This window comes from Podarcis muralis, chromosome 17 (assembly GCF_964188315.1).
Source record: "Podarcis muralis chromosome 17, rPodMur119.hap1.1, whole genome shotgun sequence".
NCBI classification, from domain to species: Eukaryota; Metazoa; Chordata; class Lepidosauria; order Squamata; family Lacertidae; genus Podarcis; species Podarcis muralis.
This window is the reverse complement of record NC_135671.1, coordinates 21987944-22008990: the sequence shown is the minus strand read 5'-3', so window position 1 is coordinate 22008990 and position 21047 is coordinate 21987944. Positions and strand designations below refer to the sequence as shown.

At 40.7% G+C, this 21047-nt stretch overlaps 1 protein-coding gene across 3 annotated transcripts in view; it reads left to right on the top strand.

The window, feature by feature from the left end:
* RIC1 (RIC1 partner of RAB6A GEF complex) overlaps positions 1-21047 on the top strand; it is a 42585-nt gene that overhangs the window by 5890 nt on the left and 15648 nt on the right. Inside the window, exons 2-10 of one of the 3 annotated variants that reach the window (XM_028713043.2) lie at positions 2807-2914; positions 8866-8942; positions 12588-12695; positions 13740-13882; positions 14083-14216; positions 15380-15471; positions 17916-18004; positions 19245-19389; positions 20255-20303. In XM_028713043.2, coding sequence (XP_028568876.1) covers positions 2807-2914; positions 8866-8942; positions 12588-12695; positions 13740-13882; positions 14083-14216; positions 15380-15471; positions 17916-18004; positions 19245-19389; positions 20255-20303 — 945 coding nt within the window. Of the gene's footprint in view, positions 1-2806; positions 2915-8865; positions 8943-12587; positions 12696-13703; positions 13883-14082; positions 14217-15379; positions 15472-17915; positions 18005-19244; positions 19390-20254; positions 20304-21047 lie in introns of all 3 variants that reach the window. The other 2 variants (XM_028713042.2, XM_028713041.2) reach the window with 2 other exon arrangements.

The window sequence follows — 21047 nt, the reverse complement described above, 5'->3', positions numbered from 1 at the left end:
CAGTTTTCTCAGTCCTTTCCCTCTCCTATCATCACAGCAGGTTGCGGTGAGCTTCTGCTAGGTGATATTTTGATACCGGAATTTATTCTTCTAAACTCCACAGTAGTACAGTGTGCTAGTGGGGCCTTTTTTATTTTCTCTGACTTTTAGAACAGCTTTTTAGAGATGATTAAGGACTTTTTATAGCATTGAGGGTTCCACAGGGTCTCTTATTTTGAATTCTGACATTAAAAATCTTTGCTGTTTGAAGATTTCTGCTGTATTTTATTTATTCTCAGTTGCCCAATATATGTTTATTATTTTTATGTAAGTTTTTAAAATGAATTTTTTATTTATTGTATGCTACCTCAAGAAATTGCTTATGGGCAGCATATAAGTATAATAAATCCACTATATATTTTGAAAAGTTGTTCATATGTTTGCTAAGCATTTGGACAGCTTTAAAGATACTGTAACCAAATTCTGCATGATGGCTTCTGGGATAAAGAAGCAGGCTTTCATCTGTTTGGATACAGTTGGACACCATATTGAATTATGATGCCAGACTGCACAGATTACTTTAATGGCTTTCAAAACTGCACTGATTTTTTGGTTTCCCAGAATTCCAGAGGAGAACTGGTTATGAGGCTGGTAGAAAATAATAAACAAGATTGAAACTGCAATAACATGTGCAAGTAATAGTTATACTGATAATCAGGGCATGCAAATGCTCTTAATTTCAGCTTTGAAGTGCATGCAAATTATGACTCCCTTCTCCTTGATTCATACTGTTACTTTAAATATGTTTGAAGCATAGCTGTGAGTTTTCTTTTACTTGTTATTTTTCTGTTGTGAATTGCGCTATGCACAGCTATGTGATGATCAAAAGCTACAATTCTCCAGACTTGGATGAATCTCAGATATTGCAACCTAAGTGTGCATTTGAAGGAATCTTTATCATGCAAGTGTTACCTTGTGGTGATTTCGTCATTCTTACATACAAATGAGCACCAGGTTTTGGAGCAGAATTAATGTTTGCCAGCAGTAGCTTCTCTTTTCATTTCAGCTCCTCTTAGGGGGCATGTCTGTGCTTGCGGGATATTAAAATTTGCTAGGTTTTAGTTTAGAGGACTGTAATGGGGAAGGTAGAAATTTGTTCAGTTGGGTTTGAAAAGAGTATTAGTTTAACAATTTGAAAATGACACTAATCCATATATTTCTTGAATGCTTTGGTATCAAGTTCTTGTCATGATACTCTTCATCTTGATTCAAACATCAATAGAGAAAGAAAAGCATTACCTTGGCATATGTATTATTTATTCACAAGGCTGCCTAACAATATGAGCCAGGTACATAACCTACAACACCCTCAAACTATTTTTGGAGGGCAGTTGAAAACCTATAGTGGGTATTCTTATGAGTACTTTATAGAGTTGGAGTTTAGTGGGCATGAGCTCAAACTGTTACCCGTCTACATTAAGAGTAAAATTTAAATATTGGGCAGGCAGACTTTCCCTTTCTCTCCTTCCCACTCTCTCTCACACACACCCCGGCAGATTTGGGATGCTTCTAGGAGGCTAAGAGGGGAAGAGAGGAAGGGGAAATCTGCTCGCAAGCACACATACACAATTATGATTTACCGTATTTTTCGCCCTATAGGACGCACTTTTCCCCTTCCAAAAATGAACGGGAAATGTGTGTGCATCCTATGGGGCGAATGCAGGCTTTCACTGAAGCCTGGAGAGCGAGAGGGGTCGGTGTGCACTGACCCCTCTCGCTCTCCAGGCTTCTGGAAGCTATCCACAAGCCTTGGGAGCCCGCGGGAGTTCCCGCTGGGCTCCCACGGCTTGCGGAGAGCTGCCTGCATCCCGAATTTTTTTTTTCTTTATTTCCCCCCCCCCCAAAAAAAAAACTAGGTGCACCCTATGGGCCGAAAAATACGGTATTTATTACATGCCCTTCACTCTAAGGTCACAGGGGAGGTAACAGCATTAAAACACAACACTTAAGATGGAACAGAGAGACAAGCTGAGTGTCATCTGCGTATTGACGATGCTTCACTCCAAATCTCTTGGTGACTGATCCTAGGAGCTTCATATAGATGTTAAATAGCAAGGGGAGCAAGATGGAAACCTGTGGGACACGACAGGAAAACTCCCATGGTCCTGAACAGTAGCTTCCCATGACTGCTTTCTGGAAACGATCCTGGAAGTAGAACAGTGTCCCAACCCCTACCTCCCTGAGATGCCTCAGAAGCATATTGTTGTCAACAGTATCGAAAGCCACTGCGAGATCAAAGAGAACAAGAAGGGTTGCCCTCCCCCTATCTCTCTTCTGATAAATGTCATCAACCAGAGAAACCAAGGCAATTTCAGTGCCGTAACCAGATCTGAAGCCGCACTTGAATCTGTCCAAGTAACCAGCTTCTGTCAAGCATCCCTGAAGCTGGACCATCACCACCTTCCCAAGCACCTTGCCCAGAAAGGAGATATTTGCCACTGGACAATAGTTATTTAACAGCTCTGGGTCCACCTCCTTCAAGGCAAATGGTATCTTCCCCCTCCAAAGAAGCATTAATCATTTGGATTTAATCCTAAATTTTGAAGTTTTTGAAAAGTTGAAATCTTTTCCTGGCCTCAGTCCTTAATACTTTGCTGAAAAGTGGCTTGCTAAACTTAAGTGAATCAGTTAGATAATGTTTCTGTCTCCGAGAGACTTCCTATAGCTATTTTAGAGACTTGCATCTGTTAAAAAATAAGCTTGGTTTTGTTTTAAAAGTTAGCTTTGGAATGTATGAGAATTTAACTGGGTCTCCTTTTCCCCACAGCCCAGTGTGTTAATCGTAAGCTACAAAGAATCGTCAAAAGCAGCATTGCAATTTGGAGCCTATGACCAAGCAGAGTGGAGGCCTGACAGCACCATGATAGCTGTTTCGGTGAGTAAAGGAGCTTTTGTGGAGGTTTTTATGATATGGTAATTATGGTTTAATGTCCAAAGGAGTCCAGCATGCTTTAAAAAGAGAAATTATATTTACATGAATGCTAGTATTATCCTTTTTTCGTAGCGAATACTATATGCTTTTGCATTACAGTAACATACAATTTATATGTGCTGATATAATGTTGCTAAGTGGAAACAGCTCAAGGGGATTTATTCACATTACCTTTTTCCTATTCATGTATTAAAAATGAATGTCTGAAATTAGCCAAACCCAGAGAATGATTGAGAAGACATTTAATGTATGACCAGGTGGACATGGCCCTACAGTTTCTGGTTATTTGCACCAGCAAGTACAGTAGTTGAAACCTACAGGAGTAAAATGAGCTGTTGTGTTACAAAGGCATATATCTCGTATTACCAGCTGCTTCTTCCCAATGTGAGAAGGGAATGGTGATACAGAGAGCTGGCTTAAATGTAAAACTGGTCTCTGCCCAAGAAATCTTTCGAGGAAGGTATGCATGTTGTAAAATGCGCATGTTTTGCTTGATAAGAATTTAAGTCCAGCACATTCTAATCTTGAGCAGTTAGCAAATTGCTGTGCAAATTGGGCAGGAGAGCTAAATCTTGTAGTAAGGGGGGGGGGGAGTGTTGCATAAGCAGAACATGTGGTCTTTATTAACCAGTAGGGTAGAAATATTTGTGGAACTGAAAGGTAAGTGAGAGGTGGGAAGCTTTGATCTCATCGTTTAGGGAGTTTACTGCCCAAAACTGTCTTTTGAGACGGTCAAAGGCCAACAACATAGAGTAAGGACTGAGCCGTGAGGTGGCCAGGTTTGCTGATGATACTCAGTTCAGGGTTGTTAAAACAAAATGAGATTATGGAGTGCTCCAAAAGTACCTCTCCAAACTGACTGAATGAGTGGTAGAATAGCAAATTCAGTTCAGTGTAAACACATGTGAAGTGATATATGTCGGGCAAAAAAATCTTAATTTTTTAAATAAACTCATGGGATCTGAACTGACAGTGACTGACCAGGAACAAGACCTTTGGGGTTGTAGTGGATAGCTCAGTGAAGCTGCTGACCCAGGATGCAGCAGCTCTGAAAAAGGGAAATTCCATGCTACGTATTATTAGGAAAGAAATTGGAAATAAAGCTGTTGATAGTTCAGTGCCGTTATACAAGTCTATATACATGGCATGGAGAAAGTGGCTAGAGAGAAGTTTTTCTTACATTCTTCTAGTTAGACTATGGAGTTCACTCCCACAAGAGGCAGTGATAGCTGCCAACGTGACTGGCTTTAAAAGAGGATTAGACAGATTCATGGAGTGCAAGGCTACGAGCCACAATGGTTGTGTTCTACCTCCATCATCAGAGGCAGTATGCCTCTGAATACCAGTTGCTGGGAATCACAGGTGGGTTTGGTGCTGCTGTTCTCATGTCCTGCTTGCAAGTTTCCCCACAGACATATGGTTGGCCACTGGGAGAATAGTATGCTGGAGAAGAATCGTAGAATTGTAGAGCTGGAAGGGACCACGGGGGTCATCTAGTCCAACCTACGGTGTCTTTTGCCCAACATGGGGCTCAAACCACACCCTGAGATTAGGCATCTTGAGATGGGCCATTGGCCTGATTCAGCAGGCTTTATTGTGTTCTTAAGGGTTGTTTGAGTTTTTAAATTACTATAATTATCTACTGTAATTATGTGTCATTTTACTATTGCCAGGAAACAATGCTGGTAATATGTGTGACAGTTCATGCTATCTTCAGCTGAGCTTTCCATCAGCTAGGGTGAACCTGGTGTTGCTAACTCTGATTGAATCTGCCCTTCAGTGCCCTGATATTGGTAAAATAAACTGTCATAGTTATACTTAGATTTGCCCCATTGATTTCATTGTGATTTAAATTATTTATGATAAGTCTGATTGATTTCAGTGGGTCTTCCATAAGTATGGAGCTGAGCGATATCTGGTTTTCAACATCATGATATATTACTAGCTAAATATCACGATATCACAATATATCACAATATATTTTTGCGGCAGTGGAGGGCCTCGCTGGGCCTCTCCGCGGTGGCAGAGGGTCCTGCCATACCTACCTGCAGCAGCAGAGGGTGCACCACACTTCCCCCAGTAGGAGAGCGCCTTGCTGGGCCTCCCTGTCATGACAGAGAGTCCTACCATACTTCCCCGTGACAGTGGAGGGTCCCACTGTACCTCCCCACGGCAGCGGAGGGTGTGCCGTGCTTTCCCGCAGCAGCAGAGGGCCTTGCTGGGCCTCCCCATGGCAGCAGAAGATGCACCATGCTTCCCCACAGCAGCCGAGGGCCTTGACGAGGCTCCCTGCGGCGGTGGAGGGCCTTAAAATGTAAGGAAGTAGTAGATTTAACAAAAATATTAAATAAACTTCCCGATAATACATTTAAGAGTAGTTTAAGTGATTTACTAGTCAAGTTACATCTGCTTCCCCACGCAGAGGTCTTAAGTGGAATCTGTGCATGCATAAGCTGCAATGAGTTCAACTAAACTTACTTCTACTTTCCTGAGAGTATGCCTCATTGAATTCAGTAGGGCTTGCTTGTGAGTAGACATGCCGGATTTATCGTACAGCCCTACACCACACCTACTTATTTATATGAAAAATTCAAATTCACAACCACCCCCTTCCGAATAATGTTGGTTAAAGATTTTCATGGTTTCTGTCTAGAACTTGGGAGTTGCAGAGCAATGTTTTAGGAAATCCATGTTTACCCAGTTCTGAATTGCTAAATTCTTAGCTTTCTTTTGTAGCTTGTGTTTGCTAATGCACTGCATCTAGCTGCTGCCACCAGAAACTGCTCAGTTCCTGTGCTCAGTTCTGAAACACCAAGGAGGTTAGGTTTCCCTTCTAATAGATTCATTTTTACAGCAAAGTTAGCTTTATGACAGGCCTAAACAAAACAACACGTACTATCATTTGGAAGATTTGACTGAAGATGGTGGATGTTTTAAATATGCAAAAGCTTCATACATACCATTGATGTTTTCAATTTGTTCAAGTATGTACTTGCCTAAACAAGAATGTTCAATTCTTCAAGGATTTCCTGCCCCAACCAGTTTATAAATAACTATTTTCACATAGGCCTTGTGCTTGCAGTACTGACATCTAAAGCGAATTTCTAAAAAAAGGTAGACATGCTTACATTGTTCACTTTTTTACTTTGTGTAATTGTCCCTCTGTTCTTTGGTGACAAGACAGTGAACTTCTCCATGTTCACAAAGTTCTGTTTTTAGCTTTGTGACTGTAAATTTCTTTTGGAAAGTTGTTCTCCTAAGCGTTGTAAGTAACATTAAGCACTAACATCTCATGCTTATTAGAAAAGATAAAAATAAAAATCTAAGCCTGCAACTGTCAGGTTCTTCACAGGCTTTATTTCGAACCAAAGTTGGCCTTTAGTAAATTCCAAAGTACTGTTTCAATAATGGTTTTGAATAAATTGCTGGCAACAAGTGGTAATGAATATCCTTCAGAAACCACTTACAATTTGAAATCCTTGTGATAACTAAATAGACACTAAAACATAGTAAACAATGATATCTTTAAACATCCACTCTGCATGTACCATAAAGGGATGATATTAGCAGCACCAAACCAAACTGCAAACTTGAACATGTTGGTATCAATATTGTCTGATAACATGATCAGTTATAGTACCTTTGGGCCAGATGTTGTGAACATTTTTGTCTATTGCTATTTGGCCTGTGGTTACTGTTCTTATAAAAGCACAGACTGGCTGCACTTAGATGTTATGCTGTTCATTTACCATGGCTAGGCAAATTAGTTAATGCATGCAACCCAAGCTCTATTCAGAGAGTACAGAGTTGTGATCTTATGCATAAGGCATGAGCTGTGTAGTGGAACATGATAATGGGTTGTTAAACTATGCAGTGGTCAGCCTATTTGTCTTAAATACATTAAAACTAGCTCTTTTCCATTGTGCTTGAAAGACAAGACAGAGCCAGGTCACATGCTGAATAAATAATATGTGATCAGTGATCTACCTCTACCAAGAATGGAAGCTTTTGAACAATTTTTAGTGCTGTGCCACATAACAGCATATTGCAGTTTTCTAATTTTGAGGTTACAAAAGCATAAATGGCAGCTGATAATAAAAGCTAATTTGCCAGTTGGACTAACAAATTTTTCTTTTTGTGGGGGGGGGGGGGGGCTTGTTTGAACTAGCTGGTTTTCCTCCCTGGAAACTCCAAGCTATTGCTAAAAGTTGCTTGGAGCTGACTCTGAAAGGGGGTTGAAATTGGGGAAACTTGAGGTGACAGACTCTGTTGTCTGAAGGACCTGTGACAGAATGCAAGCATGGCCTCCACTCTCAGTTTTAAGCTCTTCTCCTTGTTTCATACAGATGAATGAAGCAAGCATATTCAGTTCACTTGGATGGAACATGTTTAGATGAAAGCTTTGTGAATTTTGCCAGTTGTGTTAGCTATTTGACTCAAATTCCACAGTGACTGGTGGCAACTCTAACACTACCCAGTATCATTGAGTTGTGGAGCATTATTGAATTGTGATTGCGTAGCAAAATATAGCTATATTTTGTTTTTGAAGGCCGTGTAAACAGAAATGAACCTTGTAACATTATCAACTAAGATTGAGGATGGAATTCAAGAAAGTTAATGTTAGAATGAGAGTTCTACATAGTGTTTTTTCTGCTCTTTCTCCTGGCATAAGATACTGTCGCTAGTGTGTGCAAATTGTTTAAAGATGACCGAGCAGTAAAGGCAAGTTAGGAATAGATAGTGTTAACTTTCATTTTGTACGTACTTTGCACTTCAAGAAATGTATTTCTCTTGGATTTTTACTAGTTTTGCTTCTAAAACCAAAGAAATGTGACTAGGTGGGACAGCTAAAGAAATATGCTAACAAGTGCATGGCCTCCTTCTGCTTCTGTATCCTTAATTGAAAAACAGGAAACCATGCCTGGAAAGAAATTTGAAACCTTCAATTTTTCTCCTTCAGCCTTGCCGCTTTGAGAAACATCCTTGGCCAGTATTAAATGACTGAAATTGCAACAGTAGCTAAGATGAACTTTTTCCCTTGCATCCTGATCGCTAGCTAAGAAGCTTCTCCAGACCTAGGGTTGATTTCAGATCCTTAGCAAATATGTCTCAGTCATAAATAAACGTATTTTCATTTCTTATTGATGTCACTTCATAAGATTTATCGAAGTACTTATATGGGCGTTGTCCCTTTGGAGAGCTCCCCTGCACCACAGGCATCTCCATTCAGAAGGGTCTTCACTCCCTGGAAGAGGCATTTTTGGGACTGCCGTGGGGAGGAAAGGTAAAGGGACCCCTGACCATTAGATCCAGTTATGACCAATTCTGGGGTTGCGGCACTCATCTCACTTTATTGGCCGAGGGAGCTGGCGTACAGCTTCCGGGTCATGTGGCCAGCATGACTAAGCCACTTCTGGTGAACCAGAGCACCACACAGAAACGCCGTTTACCTTCCCGCCGGAGCAGTACCTATTTATCTACTTGCACTTTGATGTGCTTTCGAAATGCTAGGTTGGCAGGAGCAGGGACCGAGCAACGGGAATTCACCCCGTCGCGGGGATTCGAACCGCCAACCTTCTGATCGGCAAGTCCTAGGCTCTGTAGTTTAACCCACAGCTTCACCCGCGTCCCTGTGGGGAGGAAGGGAATGGGAAATCAGAGCTTCTGTCAGGTCTCATCCATGGGCTTCTCTTTAAATCACTATTATTATCTATAAGATTTTTATCCCATCCTTCCTCCCAGGGTGGCAAACAAAAATAAAATAGAAGCAAAGATGTTAAAAACATGAAAAACCATAAAACATACCGAACGCACAGTGTATTGAAATAGCTGGAAGTTCCTGTGAGAACTTTTACGTGTGTGCTTCTTTGATTTTTATATCTTATCTCTTTCAGACAGAAAATGGATACATCATGTTTTTTCATCTTCCGTTGGCAAGAGACAAGTATCTTTATGAGCCAGTTTATCCCAAGTAAGTAAGCATTCCAATAAATGCTTCACTTCTTTAAATTGTATATTGCTTAGAATCACTTCAGACTTTCTCATTGTAACATTCTTGTTTAAGAATTACATAAAGTAACCTATTCAGTGTTTTGGTTGATTGCTTAGAAAGGTCCTATGTAGAAACTGGTTTCCTAGAGTGTTCTTGCTGGCAATTACAGAATTGACATTAAGTGGAGGGGGGGTTGTTGACTTCCTCAGCGAGAGTATTCTGCATTAGAGTAAAACCGAAAAATGAATAGTATTTGATATTTGAAAGAAGCCAAGTGGCTCTGCTCCAGCTGCATAGTCTTTCTTCCATTTCAGAGTGGAACTTGGAAGATAGTCAGTGTTGGCCTTAAGCCCATGTTCAGTGTGAGCATAAAGAGCACTGTTCAGTTTTAATGTGGTGATGGAAAGCTGATTAAAATGTAAAAGAAGCCAAATAAAAATAGCACTAGAAATTAATGCTAGGCAAAAATGTTTTGAGTATGCCATGTGTAAATTCATAATTTTATTCAGGAAAATTCAGTAGGGACACATTTATACTGGTAATACTTCAGTTAAGTTGATGTTAAGAACTTAGAACCTAACTGTTAAATAAGTGAAATAAAACTGTGAACATACTGAGATGTTGCATGGTATGGGTCTCTTATTCGCTATAAGCAGGACTTTCCTCATGACTTCCTTTCCCCTTGACCTTCCTGATGCCCTCTTTTAGATGTCTAATTTGGACAGAAGTGCAGCAATTGCTGATGTGGCAGCACAGATGAAACATTCCTTCCACTTTCTGTCACAGCATACATTCATAGATTAAAGGTCAAAGCAATCAATATATTGAAACAGGCTCACAGGGCTGTATGGCACATTTAAGCACTTCACAATTCTGTGAGCACCTTGCTTGCATATGCCACATGCTTCTCTCACAATCATAGCTGCCAAAGGAGGGAGAATGGAAATTGAGAGGTCCTGCTTCCTGGCCTGAATATTCAAGAACTGCCACTGCCTGCGGCTGAATTCTGGTCCACTTCCCTCCTAGTAAGATTATACAGGAAATAAAGCAGTTTTCAGGCAACTGCTAGAGAGCAATGCCATAGTATGGCTGGTCATTTCAGGCATTTAAGACCTTAAGTGTAATGTTGTGCGGTTTTCTTTTGAGGAAGAATGAATTTTATCTGGGAAGGCAGATTAATGAATTGGATTTGTGGGGAGGAGAAGAACAGAGTGGAATGGGTTCTGAGGCTGGAGTGGGGGAAGAACAGGGCAGGAAAGAATTTTGGATCTCTGCTTTTCTTTGGTTGCATTCTGATTCCTCTTGGTTCAAGCCTAGTGATTCCAGAAGCACCTGAGTTTCCACCCCTCCTGTCCTCCTAGGAGCTCTTGTCCCCTAGGAAGATTGTAATGATTGGACACCAGAGATTAAGAGGGGTTTAGGCATGGCCATGGGATTGAGTCTGCCTTGGTTGACCTTTAGAGAATGGGACAAGAGGCTTTTCTAGTGCTCCTCAGTTTCTCTGTGGCTTTTGATACCATTGCCCATGGTAATCTCCTGAGCTAGTTCCATAGACTAAGAATTGGGAGCACTGTGTTACAGTGTTTCTGGTTGTACCTATGGGACCAAATCCGAAGAGTAGCAGTGGGAGAGTCCTTTCCATCCCCCTTGTGGTTGTGCTCTGAAGTTCCACAGGGCACTATTCTGTCCCCAGGGATATTTAATATCTATATGGACATTAAAAGCTTTGGGGCAACATGCATAGGTATATTGCTGACACAGCTCTATTCCTCTATAATAAGTGAATCAGAAGAGGCTGTGTGGGCCCTGGAACCAATGCCTGGATTCGGTGGTGGGATGGGTGAGGGAAAATAAGTTGCTCTTGAATCTTGACAGGGTGGAGGCACTGTGGATGAGTGGTTCCCATGTCCGAAAAATCAGTCAATTGTCTGCCCTTGATGGGGTTGCACTTCCCCCTGAAGGAGCAGCTGTGCAGTTTGGAAGCTCTTTGACAGTTTTATATACTGCCTTTCCATCATCTAGATCTTCAAGACATCCTAAAAACATCTTCCAGTGATCATTCCTTTCCTACCTGCAGATATCTAAGTATTTTGCAGTGTTGGTTCTGTCTTACATTGTCACTGTCAAAATGAAACTCTATGATAAGTTCATATTGGGCAAGAATTTGTGATGATGCTGTGAGCTGAAAAGCGCATTACTACCTTAACTGACATGGACTGCATATTTTTTATTATTCTTATGCTATGCACCAAACTTGTTAAACCAAGCTTATCTAGTTCTTCTTTGAGATGAGGTCACACGGGCAAATTTGTTGAGGAGACCTTAGTGTACACGCCACAACAGGCTTTCTTGACTTCGGTCCTGATTTTGTTTAGCTTTTTTGCCTTTGCCTAGAATGCATTTTGCATGCTGCAGCATGCATGATGATTCTTTTTCTAATTTGGGGGGACTGGGTGGAAGCAAAGTGCTAAGATGGTACTGTTCTGACCCCTCTTAGTCTAGTATTATATACTTCTGGCTGCACTGATACAAGAAGAGTGGTGAAACTGTGATCTTTCAGACGTTGCTAGAAAAAAATTCCATTTATTTATAAAAATATTTACTGCTAAATCATACAAATATATCATTTCAGTTTACAGCACTAAAAAGATAAAAACCATACAATAAAAGTGTAAATGTCCCTGTCCTTTGGCCATGCTGCCTCGGGCTGATGGGAGACGTAGTCCAACAATATCAGTTGCAGGGAGCACTGGTTCTCCATTCCAGAAATATCCTGCTTAGCTTGATCATATTCCAGAGAACTCAGGGACCGGGGTAGCCTCCAGATGTTGTAGACCACACCCATTATTATTCCCAGTGTTCAAAATTAACTGGTCGCACATCGCTTTTTGCAACTCAGGAGCACCTCCTTGCAACCTAGTGGAGATTTCCTGTTGCAAGGTTTGCTAGGGAGAGGCAGGGCAAGGTCCCTGACTTGAGGGAGCACAAAAGTTGAAAAACAGTTATCTATTGAGCCTCTGGCCCCTCCCCATGAGACCTTTTGATGTACTAAAGAGTGAATCTGACTCCATTGTGGTACTATTTGCATAAGCTGCAGAGCAGCCTTGGTCCTTCTGCCCCAAGCAGCTGATTTTTCAGCCCACTCTTCCCCACCAAAGCAGCTTGTGTTTAAGGCAGCAGTGCTTTTCTCCTCTGTTAAAGAGGCACATTTTCAGAGAGGGGTGGATTAGGCCTTATTTCAGAAGAGAAGAGCTGAAAGAAGAGAAGGGGTGTGTATGGGAGTGTTTTTTAAGCAAACTGAGCTTTGCTTTGGGAGTTGGGGGTGAGAGAGGGAGGCTGGCAAATTTCAAGTTTACTTTGTTGTGGGCATTCCTTCCTTATTTACATAATGAGACTCTGGAAGCCTGCTTTGGAGAGGTTTGAGAGTTCCTCTTTTCCACCAACCCCCATTATTTAGGAGGGGGTAAATAGTCCCTATTTAAAGTAACTTCTACTTAAGATGGAGACTTTCAAAATCCCTAGGTCCCACCACCATGTTTTTCTCCTAAAATATGAAATTTACAGTATGCCACACTTTGATACATTTTTTGATTTCTATGTTCTGGGTTTGTTTTTGTTTTAAAGAGGAAGCCCCCATATGAAAGGAACACCACACTATAAGGAAGAACAATGTGCCCCATCATTAAATCTAGAGAAGAAGCAAGTGTTGGATTTGCAAGCATCTATAACCAGGTATGGTGAATCATCATTTATGCAACCCTTGAGGCCTTGAGAATATGGGACTGTGTGATGCTCTCAAAGAAAAATGGCCTAGGAGAATCTTGCGGTGATATACATAAGATACATTATGAAATTGCACCAAACCATGCGTGCACTCTCTTCCCCTCCTACTTTCAATTTTGGTTAACTACAGTCTGATCCAAGAACTGTTGTCAGCATTAACTGTTTAGAATAATAAGCTCTAATTGAAGCTGGCTTGTTTTAAGTTCAGCATAAGTAATATTAACCACAGTTTGTCAGTCAGAGTAGCATAACAAACCATCCTAAAACCATACTCTTCCTGGCCATGTGGGGTGGGGTGGAGAACACATAAGTCAGAGGCTCACGGCCACTCATTCTTGCTCATGCACATCACACTAAATCATGGTTTTGCATGACAAGTGAGGACAGCTATAGAATATTTTATTCTGCCATTAGATGAAGTTAGCTGTTGGATTATTACTGTACATTTTCTATGATTTAGCAAGCCCTCTGTTTTCTGATATTTATGCAAAAAGCTCATTCCCGTACTTTGGGAAAGTTAAGGGTACACTCTAATCCTCTAGAAAGGAAAATTGGAATGAATTAAGAAATGATATTCAGGTTTTGTATGGCAGTTGGAGGAGACTGATAGCATTGTTCAAAGACATGCTCTTAGATACATTCAATATTAAATCAGTACCGAAAGGATCTTTGTTGTGGGGTCTTTTAAATAACACTTTAATAACTGTGTGCTCTTGAGGGTAAATGTGCTGGGGAGAAGGTTTGCCTCCTTTCCCCAAAGGTTCCCCATATTAGAGGAATGCTTGCTTTTATTTTCAGATTTATCTGTGTAAAAAACAAAACAATTTATCTGTCACTGTGGGTGAAGTTACTGTATTGGTAGAAATATTCTCATTAGGAAACTGGAATAATCAATGGGGAAAATGTAATAAGCCTTGAAAAGTACTTCTCTCTGTTGAATGGACCTATTTCTTTCAGCCTCAGTGTCTGGGGAATGATGTGTCTTTCTTGTAGCTTACAGTCCATGCTGGAGGATCTCCTTGTTGCTACTATTGATGGTTTCCTGCATCTTATTCACTGGGATGGCATGATGAATGGAAGGAAAGCCATAAACCTCTGCACAGTCCCATTTTCGGTGGATCTGCATTCTTCCAGAGGTATTACTTCTCTGCCTGGGCGTAAATGGGAGGGAAACGCTTCACTAAAATGAAATCTACTTTTATCGGTCCTTACAGCTGACATGAACATTTTCCCTATTCTGTAGCTGTGGATAGTACCACGTCTTGTGCTGATGAAAGAAAGAAATAATTTGCAGTATCAAATAGCCTTTTTGATAATTGATCTTGTTCACTATCAGGTTCATATTTGGGATTTGAAGATGTGCACATCAAAGACATGGAATACTGTGCTACTCTTGATGGGTTTGCTGTTGTCTTTAATGATGGCAGAGTTGGTTTCATTACACCAATGTCAAGTGGATTCACAGCAGAGGTATAATTTTCTAACATTTGATTAGTTACTTGTCTGCATTTTTCAGATTTAGCTAAATGTTTGCTGCCCTGCATTAGACTTTGTATTAATCAGCCATAGCTGAGAAATTATGAAACTTCATATGGTCGAAATGGTTTAGGGAATGCTGTATGAGGGTGTCGTCCCATCCCCCCCGAACATGCCATTGATGAAAATAACTGAGAGGAATCTTTGGGCAGAAAAAAATATTTCATGTATGACATTAAAATAAGTTCTTTCGGATGTACAGTTAATCTTACTACACTTAATTTCTAAAATTAATTCTGCATTATCTTCCTAAATTTGATTTATAGTTTTCCTCTCATATTTTGCATTATGTGAACTGATTATTTTCAAATCCTTTGTACATACTGTCCTTTTAAAGTAATGCAGCATGCCTGTTAGCACCATACGGATTCAGTCCTGTATTGAACTAAACTGCCCTTTTACTGGTTACTTTAACTTGTTATTTGTTATGTTCCTTTTTTGTAAATCTTGCAGAATGGCTATGGGGTTCCTATTATCAGTGATGCCTGGCTGCATTTTGAGATGCCAATATGGAAACTATTTCAGCTGCTGACTTTTTATGCTAAATAATTCAGTCTAGATATCTTTTGAAAGAGCTACACACCGTCCAGTGGCACCTGGAGGGCCATGGGTTTCCCATGTCCATTAGATGCTGAACCCCCAGTGATTTGAATGCTCTTTGTCACTTAATTAACAATATGCATAGCTTCAAAATGTATGAGTGCATTCACATGGCTGACCTCTTAAGCCAACGCTTAATCAGCCCACAACTGCTTTGCTCGTCCCTCCGTGCAGTTGGTGAAACTAGCCTGTAAGCCACGGTTTCCCATTACATCTAAACCAGGAAACTAAGGTTAATGGCCTCCAAGCCATGATCTGAAAGCTGTAGTTTAAAGTTGTCTTCCCGGTCGTGGTTTATGTAGAAGATATTAACCATCGTTTCAAGTTCAGACAAAGCAGGATGCTATGGTTAAGTGTACCTTTCTAGCTGGTTTGCTTGCTCACACAAATAAAGGAGCAAAGCAGTAGGGATTGGGGCTGCATGATTGCACAAACATGGCCTGTGGTCAACACTGAACAGGTTTATGGGATAAAATCCTTTGTAACGTTTCTTGCAGCAGCTCCATGGCGTTTGGGCGCAAGATGTTTTGGATGGAACCTGTGTGGCTGTAAATAACAAATACAGGTTGATGGCGTTTGGATGCACAAAGTAAGTTGCATGTCTTCGTGTGGAATCTGAAAGGAATGAACTTGGTATCTCCTGTAGCCTATCCACTCTTAAATAAAGCTGTACTTAACAGTTTCTGAATCCCTGTTTAGGAGGTGTCCTAGAAAATTTTGTACTCTTCTTTAAAGAAAAGTACAAAACATGTTATATCTTGGGGAAACTGTATCTTGAGACACATTCATGAAATGAAGCACTTAGGAAATTACATGCCATATTGGAGAAATACTGAGCTTTCTGTTGTTTGCTATAGATAATCTTGCCGCCATAAGTAAATGCTTAACATTCTTTGCATAGTTCAGAATGTCTAAATATGTAAAAATATGAGATCTGGAAAATATTTCCCTTTTTAGTGCTGGCAATAGCTTCCTGTTTTTACCTGTTCACTTAGTAGAGTACTCTGCTTTGTTCAGAATTTTTTTTTAAATTTTTTTTTAGGACTTATCAAGTAAATGATTGTTTTGTCAGGAATATGCCTGTGCAATGCACATATATGTGGCTGTTCATGACATATGTCTGGTCTTCTTCCCACCAATATTCATTCTCTCTCCACGTTATCTTCCCTCACCCCTAATGTTGCTTCAGAATTAATTGATGCTGTACATTTCTGGGGCAGGTAGACTTTTTTATTTCCCCAATTTTGATTATTGGAACATTTAACAGAGGAATATCATAAGCTACTTTCCACTAACTTTGAAAACTAAGGAACAGGTGGTTGCTGGAAATTCTTAGCCCTAATTATTAATAGTACCGTATGGCTTGACATCCTAAAACTTGAGTGTCTTTGGTAGAATGTTGGTTATTTGAAATACATACGTGAAACAGTCCCGCTTTAGAAAGCTGAGGTGCTTAACTCTTAGCTTGGATATATAAAAGTCATATTCTTTAAGGGATCTCTAAAACCCTAACTGAGCTTGTTGATGTTTCATTTGTGTTTCCAGGATCTGTGCAGTCTAGATGTACCTGTTATATAAGGTTTTTTTGTGTCACAGTTCAGTTTTGGGGATGGAACTGGATAGTGAACTTTAAACAGCAATGTTGCTGTGTGTGTTCAAATGTAGGTTTAAAGCTATATTTCCTTAAAATAGTTAAGGTGTTACACTACCTAACATACTAACCCTAAGTTAATACACACAGAGTATACTCACACACATACATACCAAGGATGCAGGCTTCAGATCTTGTAACAGGCAAAAAATAGGAAAAGGATAAGGCCTGCAAACATGTGTTGCCTTTATTGGATTTCTGCTGTTTAAGTCATCTTGGAATTGTAAACCATTTCCCATTTGGAATTGGTTTTCTCAGTTCTGCTGGATCTTCTCCTTTATTGGCTTCTCCACCCCGTACTGTATTGCCTTCTCTGAGTTGGCGAGGGAACCGCTTTTATACCGTTTCCCATTTAATCCACAATGCTAAGTGGCTTGAGAAAACTTAATTATTCTCTGCCAAGATCCAGGTTTGAATTGTCTCCGTAGAGCTTCTTGCAGCCAATGGGAAGCTGGCCAGCATCGCAGAAGGCGGTCCCTGCTCTGCTCCTCTCCGGTTTAGCACGCCGCACAGGAGCCGACTGAGCGGGTGGCAGGTGTCCACGGGCCAGCTAAATGACTCCCATGGGCTGCTTGTGGCCCATGGGCCTTAGGTTGCCAACCCCTGGTTTACCAGGTTGTTCAGTACAGAGGTTGGACCTAGTGCTTTTGCTTATTAGGGTTACCAACCTATTGAAACCATGTTTTAAAGATACAAGATGCTCAGCAGTTGTGGCACTAGCACTTCCCTTTGTAGCTTGGGAGGTGATTATATAGAGATACTACTGAAGGCGATGGAAATGGCAAAGCAGTGTGAGAAATCCCTAGTGAATGAGCTGGTAAGAGCAAGCAGATGTAAACACTTCCCTGAAGAATAAACAGGATTTTGGAATGCGAAGGTCGACTATTGTTACACACGGTTTCACTTGATTTATAAATATTGAGAAACCCAAAATAAATATACATATACTTAGTACACAGCCTTAAAATATCTTTCATTGCCTTTAGACCTGATTAGTGGGGCAAAACTGCATAGCAATTCATTCCTTCTAATCTGTTCACCAACTCCGTCTGAGAGGCTGTGGAAGTTCTCAAGGCTTTTCTTTTCCATTGAACTTTCGGGTTAACAGTTTTATAGAATTGTTTTGTTTAATTCTGGCTCTTGGGGTGTATCAGTTTTAAGGTGCTACTGCTTTATTTTGTATTTGGTTATTGCAGTTTAGTCACAGAGTTCAACAGAGTTGACTCCCAAGTAATTCTACGTAGGATTGCAACTTCTGTTTACAGTCTAATGCTGCGCACAAACTAACACAATGGATTTATTTTAAAATACTTACTTTCCTGGAAAATGTATTTTCCATGGAAAATACAGATTTCTAAATGCTGAAAACTGCTCTTTTCCAGTGGTTCAGTGCAAGTTTATACAATTGATCATTCTACGGGGGCCATGCAGCTGTCTCATAAACTGGAGTTAACACCAAAACAATATCCTGGTAAGTCTGATCATGCCAAGATGGATACAGAATGTTAAAGTTTTTTTAAAAATATAGCCCATTGTTGGCCAGACTAGGCCCTCCAGCTGTTTTGGTAACTACAACACCCATCATCCCTAGCTAACGGGACCAGGGGTCAGGCCAGGGGTCAGGGATGATGGGAAAGGTAGTCCCCAAACAGTTGGAGGACCAAGTTTGGCCATCCCTGATATAGCCCATTCTGATTCAATGTAGCAAGTCCGTCATTTGGCAAATGATGGCAAGTGGCAATAAGCCCACCTAGCAGTTTGAAAGCACGTCAAAGTGCAAGTAGATAAATAGGTACTGCTCCGGCGGGAAGGTAAACGGCGTTTCCGTGCACTGCTCTGGTTCACCAGAAGCGGCTTAGTAATGCTGGCCACATGACCCGGAAACTGCGGATAAACGCCGGCTCCCTCGGCCTATAGAGTGAGATGAGCGCCGCAACCCCAGAGTCATCCGCGACTGGATCTAACGGTCAGGGGTACCTTTACCTTTACCTTTAAAGGCAGCACTATATTTAAGTATGGGTTACCGGTAATTTTTAACCCATAGACAACTATGCTTTCTCTATTCCAATCACTTCTGAATTACTCCTTGTTAAAAACCTACTTTAGTTGTCTATACATTGCTGTTGAAAACCAGTGGAACATTGGTCTTTCCCTTAAAATATTGATGCTTACAATCTTGCCATAGAATTCTATAGAATCTCCCAGTTCTAGATTAGTAGTTCTGCATGCTGACCTCATTTCCTTCTACTATTTATACAGCACAGGCACATAGAATTTGTGTTTTGGTGATTAAAATACGCACGGTGCAGCTACCTAGCACCGGTGTGTTTAGACCAAGTGTGTCATGTAAAGTTGGAAGTCTCATTTTGCTGTCTCATGTGCCTGGGCGACAGCTGTAAATTTCTGGTTGCAAAATTGACTTACTAACCAGAAAGGAATTGTGGCAGGGATCCAAAAAGCTAAGAGCCTGTGCGTGTCCTGTAAGAACGGGAATATGAAAGGCATGCATCTGCCACTCATCTTCTGAGTCCTCATACTGTTAGGGATTGGGAGGGAGATGGAGCTCTCTATGCGTAGCTGAACCTGATTCGACTGGATTGTGCCTTTTGAGTATCAATAATTTACTATAAATAGCATTCTAAAAAATGATTAAAGAGCAAGTGCATAGCTTTTCATGATCTTACATTGTGGATTTTTCTGCTTTTCAATAGACATTTGGAATAAAACCGGAGCTGTTAAACTAATCAGATGGTCTCCTGATAGTTGTGTTGTTATGGTGACTTGGGAATGTGGAGGCCTCTCCTTATGGAGTGTATTTGGTGCCCAGCTGATCTGTACTCTAGGAGGAGACTTTGCGTAAGTATCTTTTAAGCAATGTTGTAACTGAGGAAGCTTAGCAAAACGGCCCGACACATCTCCTGTTTAGCATTTTATTTGTTGTGCATTGTTCTGTATTTTGTGCAACACTTCCATGACCATAGTCGTGTTGTTTCTAGTAGCTCAACAAACCATTTAAAATAGATTTTTGAATGGACCAGTAAAATGCTCATTACACTATGTTGGGCTGCATTTGTTTTTATCAGAACAATCAGACACTTAAAAATATTATTAATGTTTTGGAATCAGACTTTGTCTCAGGCCACAAAAGCTTATTCTTTTGGAATCACACTACATTTCCCATAGATTTTTTCCCTACATCCCATGTGTCTATCTGCCACCCCTCCTCTCATTTAATTTGCCCATTTTTAACCTCATCAGCACCTTCTTTTTAACTGATAGGAGCTTCTGAAAATGATCAGGTGTTTCCCACCTATAGTTGGAAAGTGTACGTCTTGTAGGTTTCTGTGCTTTTTCTGCTTTCTGTGTTTTTACTGGGATGTACCTAGGGTTGCAGAAGTGCTCCCTGGTCGTCTGCATGCCCAATGCAATGACTAGAAAGTTGAATTTGGCATGTTGTAGTTATATTGTTTAAATATCTGGTGGATCAGAGGAAACGTTTGCCATTTGCTAAGGATCACTAGAATTGGAAGAGGGAAATTTTGATATTCTGAAAATAGAATAGGAGGTATGTACTTTCTCAAAGACAGGGCCTTTCCTTCAGTTTAATATATCTGGGTACAGAAAAAAATCCCTTCTTGTTAACATGCATGTAACATGCATGTAACATGCATATAAACACTTTAAAAAGCCTCGTTTGAATCTGTTTTGTTTTCATTTTAAGTAATCGGTCTGATGGTACCAAAAAAGACCCTCTGAAGATCAGCTCTATGGTAAGCACTGTTTGAGCATCTTTCTGTGTCACATGCATGTGGCATGGTCAACTTTCATTTTAAGCACATCCCATATAAACCTACCTAGATTTAACCCATTGTATTCGACTAGCACTTTCCCTTTCTGTTTCAGTTTAGCAGTTTTCAGGATTATTTTTGCCACCCAGTTTAATCAAGGAATTGCATTCAAGTCCATTGAGGCTTCCCCAAAATTATTTCTGTCTGGGTTCATCTTTCAGCTGTTGTCTCACTTGGCACAACCTTGCATTTCCTCTAGCAAAAGTAGCAGCAAATGTCATATAGTTTCTAGTGCAGGCATAGGCAAACTCCGGCCCTCCAGATTTTTGAGACTACAATTCCCATCATCCCTAACCAACAGGACCAGTGGTCAGGGATGATGGAAATTGTAGTCCCAAACATCTGGAGGGCCGGAGTTTGCCTATGCCTGTTGTAGTGTGTGATCATGATGGGCAAGGCAAGTGCTATATAATATGGTTGGCGAGCTAACTTTTGTACAGTGGTCTCATCTGCCATTTCTGCTGGCATGATGAAAGCTTGTATGTGTCACCTCTAGGCCATTGGAGGGGTCGGGAGGAGACCAGACAGTAACAAATGGGAAAGCATAAGGAACAGCAGAAGAAAGGGATTGTGAAGAAGGAGGAGGAAGGCAACAAACTCATATTTTTGGACAGCCTTAAAATAGACCCATGGATTATTGCATGGAAATTGCTACAAAATGTTTTC